Source organism: Phalaenopsis equestris, unplaced genomic scaffold, assembly GCF_001263595.1.
Source record: "Phalaenopsis equestris unplaced genomic scaffold, ASM126359v1 Scaffold199982, whole genome shotgun sequence".
NCBI lineage: Eukaryota > Viridiplantae > Streptophyta > Magnoliopsida > Asparagales > Orchidaceae > Phalaenopsis > Phalaenopsis equestris.
In genome coordinates, this window is record NW_018219826.1 from 12,049 (window position 1) to 17,868 (window position 5,820).

At 29.9% G+C, this 5,820-nt stretch overlaps 1 protein-coding gene across 1 annotated transcript; it reads left to right on the forward strand.

Annotated features, from left to right (window-relative positions):
* Positions 1 to 770: 770 nt before the first annotated feature.
* LOC110035795 (bidirectional sugar transporter SWEET14-like) lies at positions 771 to 5,255 on the forward strand. The gene is made up of 6 exons (XM_020740084.1): positions 771 to 879; positions 2,740 to 2,776; positions 3,759 to 3,969; positions 4,077 to 4,238; positions 4,488 to 4,607; positions 5,064 to 5,255. The coding sequence occupies exons 1-6, from the start codon at positions 822 to 824 to the stop codon at positions 5,253 to 5,255; spliced, it is 780 nt and encodes a 259-aa protein (XP_020595743.1). The 5' UTR covers positions 771 to 821.
* Positions 5,256 to 5,820: the final 565 nt, after the last annotated feature.

Genomic DNA, 5,820 nt, shown 5'->3' on the forward strand with positions numbered 1-5,820 from the left:
ATTGAAGGCATTCTAAGACTTTTAAGCTTAAGTATGTCATTCAGAGGGAGTGGAAATTCATCCTCCAAGCAAAAAAATGACTGAACGTTGCAGAATATTGTTCCAAATTAGATCACTCTTTTCAATATTAAGATATTGATGTAGCATCTTGGCGATCGATTTACCTAAAGAGGAGCTGTGGCAACGCTTTGTTCTGAGAATATCTTCATTAGAAATTCAAAATGAATGCTCTAGACCAGATCATCATTCAACAATTTATAAAGTTCCTGCTTGTTCCAAGTATCATTAAACCAGAAACCAGTGAACATTATCTCAGCTTTGACATTTGCCTAACAGTGATCTTTGAGCGGATTTAACAAGGAACAATCATCCGGCCAAAAACTTATTTTACCCTTTCCCAGCTCCCAAATAATGATATCTTCAACTTTACTTCTAATTTTCAGTAATTCTTTCCAATTCAATGAATCCCTTATTCTAACAATCAATAATAGTGCTTACATATTAAAAGCAAAATTAAATAATGCTTTCTACTATATCTAAATGAATGCCTATCTATAGTGCATCTGATAAGCATAAAATTTGTGGACTCCTTTAGCTTGTAAATGCTTGGTGAAAGATCAACCTCATGCCACCTAGCTAATATGAATTAGCTAAGCATCCCCACTCCACCATCACCTCTCTTCTCTTATAAATAGGTTTCTATCATCCAAGTTCTCTATGAGAGGGAAGACTTATAAGGAATTTTTTTGCATTTCATTGATTCCCTTCTTTTTTGACCTTTCTCACAATTAATTTAGCGAGTCAAAGAGCTAGAGAAAGAGATGACAAGCGGTGGCTTGTCTTTGGACCATCCCTGGTCATTATTCTTTGGCATCTTAGGTATGGGCAATATTAAGTAAATGACACACAACATCATTCTCTTGCTTCTACTAATCAAATGGCTCTTTTAAAATAATAATAATTTTGTTTTTAAGTTTATAATATAAAATACATAAAATGTAAGAAAATTTCTTAAAATATTGTACAAAATCGTGGCAATAACTTTTAAAGTCCTCACTAATTACATCAAACTTGCTAGCATTCATAATGAGTTTGAATATTGTTTAATATTGCAACGTTTTTATCTTCTACTTCTTATATAAATTTCTTCTCTATTTCTTTGCGTAAATTTGAGAGGGAGAAAAAATCACTTTTAAAATGTTTATATTTGTTAGATTTGATTATGTTGGGTGTTGTTGGGAGCTAATAGTAGCTTTAAACTCTATACACCTCCTTTATATCTCATCTATTTTAATGAATTTTGTTTACAAACATTATTTTTTTTTAAATATTTTTTAATAATATTCAAAAGCAATCAAATGAGGTTTTAGATTATTACTATTATAATTATTTTTATTACAATATTTATTCTATAGCCTAATTTAATTGTTGCAAAAAACTAGGTTCTTAGTCATTATTATTAGCTAGTTAATGATTGTTGTTTATCTTCTTCATATATTTTTATTTCGTTTGGTAGGGCTATTCTTTCATCGCTTTGTTTGTTTCATTAGCATATCCTCTTTGTTCGAAGAAATGGCATGATAATTATGCTATATATGTATATTATTGTTTCATGCATATAAAAAGCTGCCTTATGGCTATTTTTCGAGAAATTATTATGTGCAGCAATTGTACGTCCGAACACCAATTCGAATGGGCCGACGTTCAATTCCATGTCGTCGTGACTTCATAAAGTTTCACAGTTCCTACCACAAACAATGTTTCGACAACACACACTTTTTTTAAAAAAAATTTCACCATCATTTTGTGGAAGTAACAATTAATTAATATATATACGTACATACATATAGGGGCTTTTACATATGTAGCACCCAAAAATTTACTAATTACAAACATCATGTGAAAGTAGTACTCATTATCAACTTTTAATAATAAAATTCATTTATTCATCCATAGATAAAGTGCTATGTTTGTAAAAATAAAAATTTGCGCGTGAGATAGGTAAATCCATAAGAATTGAGTTCTATGTATGTAATTTTCTTATATATATATATATATTAAAAAGAAAAAGAATAGGTGGAGGCCATTATAGGAGCCCCCGGCCATCCTCGTATGCTTAAATCGAGGACCACCTTCACCACTAGCACATTTGTCAGAGGAGGATTCGAACCCGTAACCCAAGGGAACTTACAACCTTCAAATGCTGCTCTACCGGCAGGGCACAACCGGGGGGCTATAAATATATATATATATATTTATATATATTACACGTACACACGAACGAAGAATATTATGATTTCCTTAGAATTTAAGTTATTATTTAAGATATTTATGCTGCATTGACGTATCTGGTAATCCCCACAAATTTCTATTCAACAAGCTTTTGATATAATTTATCATGCTTAAAATGAGTAAATAATAATGGAAGCAGTCTATCACTCTATTTTTTCTTATGTACGTATCAAACTCTACTAAGAAAAACATAAAAAACTAAAATAACATGTAAGTTCATATATTGGCACATGCGACACATCAATTCATTAAGAAAATTTTGATTTTTGTTGGGATTGTCTACTTTTTTCTCATTTTCTTGTATATTAACATAGATTAATTTAATAATAAATAAACTTATATATATATATATATATATATATATATGATTTTACTTTCTTCACAAGGGTTTCCTTTTCATAATTAACAATTGCTAACTATTTTTTTCTCCACTGATTTATTTTACAGGAAATATCATATCATTCATGGTGTTTCTTTCTCCACTGTAAGAAAGCTCTTCCTTTTGTTCACTTTATCATCATTTTTAAATTGCTTTCTTACATCACAAGAAGCACATCAATCTCCTACAATTTTATATATATATATATATATATTTTTTTTCCTTCAATGATTAAATTTATTTTCTCAAAGAAAAAGATATTAATTTGAGTTGGGATGAAAACCAAAATCAACCTCAAATTTATTGAATTTTTTTTTAAGATAGATCATAACAATACAATCAAAATCTAACATATAAGGTTCATCTCAAAATATTTTCAATAAGTTTGATCTAAGCCTTTCAAACTTGTTGGGTCTCTTTGGATAAGCTACAGTTGTTTGAAGAAGCAGTTGTGACATCACTGCAAAAAAAAATTATTTATCAAAAAATTACAATAACTGTCACAATATTTTTTATTTAAAAAAATTAAGACCACAGTTTTCTGGCAATCACCACTTTTTTTGAAAAATCAATCAAAATGCAGTTTTAACAAATGCCACGAATTACGGTGTTGGAACGGCTCCCTCAAACTCACTCTTATGAGAATATTTTGGAACCAATTTTCATAGAACAAAAATTTTCATGAAATGATGTATGCCTTATACCAAGATATGATTAATTTTATTGCACATGTGGTTAATTCTTCATTACATAGTATCCCTCAATATAATTAAACTATTAAACATTCAAAAGTATGAACATGACAAGAAAATACATATGAGACTCAACATAATTGTATAAAATTATGGGAGAAATGTTCATCAAATAATCTCTTGGAAACATGCACTTAAAATAGCTTAATCTTAATACAAAATAAATCAACATATCCTAACAATATATTTTTTCTTCACCAAACTATATAGTTAACAAAGACAGCTTCATTAATTATTAATAGAGATTGCTTCATTAAACATGGCTATAATTCTTTGATAATGGCCGGTTATTTCAACATACCAATAATGGAACAAAATTTATATTTTATTTGCAGGCCAACATTCTATCGTGTGCATAAAAACAAAACAACAGAGGGTTTTCAATCAGTACCATATGTGGTGGCATTATTCAGCTCTATGCTTTGGATCTATTATGCATTTATTAAGACCAATACATATCTTCTAGTCTCAATTAACGCATTTGGTTGTCTGATTGAGACCTTTTATATTGTCATCTTCCTTATTTATGCACCAAAAAAAGCTAAGGTATGCATAAATATTTCAATTTTTGGTATTGGTACAAAAGAATGTATGTATATATATATATATATATATATATGATTTTGAAAAATCATGAAAATAAAATGCTGCAGATAGACACAGCCAAGTTAATCTTGCTATTAAATGTTGGGCTATTCTCTATCATTGTTCTTTGTACTCTCCTCCTCTTCGAAGGCCCCGATCGTCTCAGAACTTTAGGTTGGATCTGTGTGAGCTTCTCAATTAGCGTCTTCGCGGCTCCTCTAAGCATCATCGTAAGAAACTCTTATTAGGGTCACTATAAGTCCCCTCAGTCAAGGGTTCGATTCCATCATGACGCGGGAGGCTCTCATCATGGGGCCAAAAAGCGCATATAAAATCAATATTTGGACATCTGCCAAATATTGATTTCCTTATATATATATATATATATATATATGATAAATTCTTATTTTAATATTCGTTTAATATATATATATATATATTTATTTTCTAATATTTGTTTAATAAAAATGCTTGAACAGAGGCTGGTGGTTCGTACAAAGAGTGTAGAGTTCATGCCATTCTTCTTATCATTTTTCCTCACCTTGAGTGCTGTTGTGTGGTTATGCTACGGACTATTCAGCAAAGACATTTATGTTGCTGTAAGTAATCTATTCACTAATACTAAATAATTCATATATTGCAGCACATTCTGTATTTGTAGAGTATATATATATATATATATATATATATATATACTCTACAAATACAGAATGTGCTGCAAAGTTGCTGATATTTATCTCAACCATCTGATCAATTTTGGACTGCTGAGATTAAATCCATGCATGAAAAATCAACGTCGATTCAATTTCGACTATCTAAAATGAATCCAAAAGCTGAGAAGAAGAACATGTCATAAATTTGAATGATTTACATACATACCACAAGTTCTTACGTATTTTCATAACACACACCTAAATTTCCATATCACTTGAATGCATCTTTTCATGCACATGTTATACTATGACAGTGACACTTTCAAATAAATATAAAAATTTATATTTTAGAATTATAACTTTATAAAGATGCTAACTTTGATTGAAATATGACTTGAATAGCTCCCGAATGTGGTCGGATTCGCATTTGGTGCGGCTCAAATTATAGTTTACATAATCTACAAAGACTCGAAGAAGGTTTCTAATAGTTTGGGAGATGAGGAGATGGTTTCTGAATCGGCTCTTGTTTCTGAGAAGACTGTTAACGAGGGCAAGACTGAGCCGAAGGAAGACAATGAGATTTGCCAAGTGTAAGAGATATATAATTCAGAATAAATTATATTATATATAATAAACTTAAATCTTTCTTTCTTTCTTTCTTTCATTTACTTTTATAAGTGAGATGAAGCTGTGGATTTGTCTTGGTTAAAAGTATTGTTGTTTTAAAATAAGTTATATCTATGTTCTTTTTTATATGGAAATGTAGCAATTTATCAATTTCCTATATTGATTTTTTTCATTTGGGAAGCTATATATATATATATATATATATATATATGTTTTTTTTCATTTGGGAAACTATATATATAAATTTTTAAAAAAAGGCCCGAAGGCAAATTAATTAATACGAAAGGAAGATACAGAAGTTTTAGTAAGTGGGTGAAAGGACCCACTCACAAGGTATACAACACACACAAAAGGTAACAAAGGAATACAAGTATATCCCAAAAAATAATGAGAAATAAATGTGTTGATGCAATATGGGGGGATAATTGTAACGAGCGGAGAGTGTGCATGTAACTAACACAAAATAGCTTGTGAGCATCAAATATAGTGGGTGGTTTTACCTCTTCCCCTCACCCTGGTTCTAGGGAGGAGA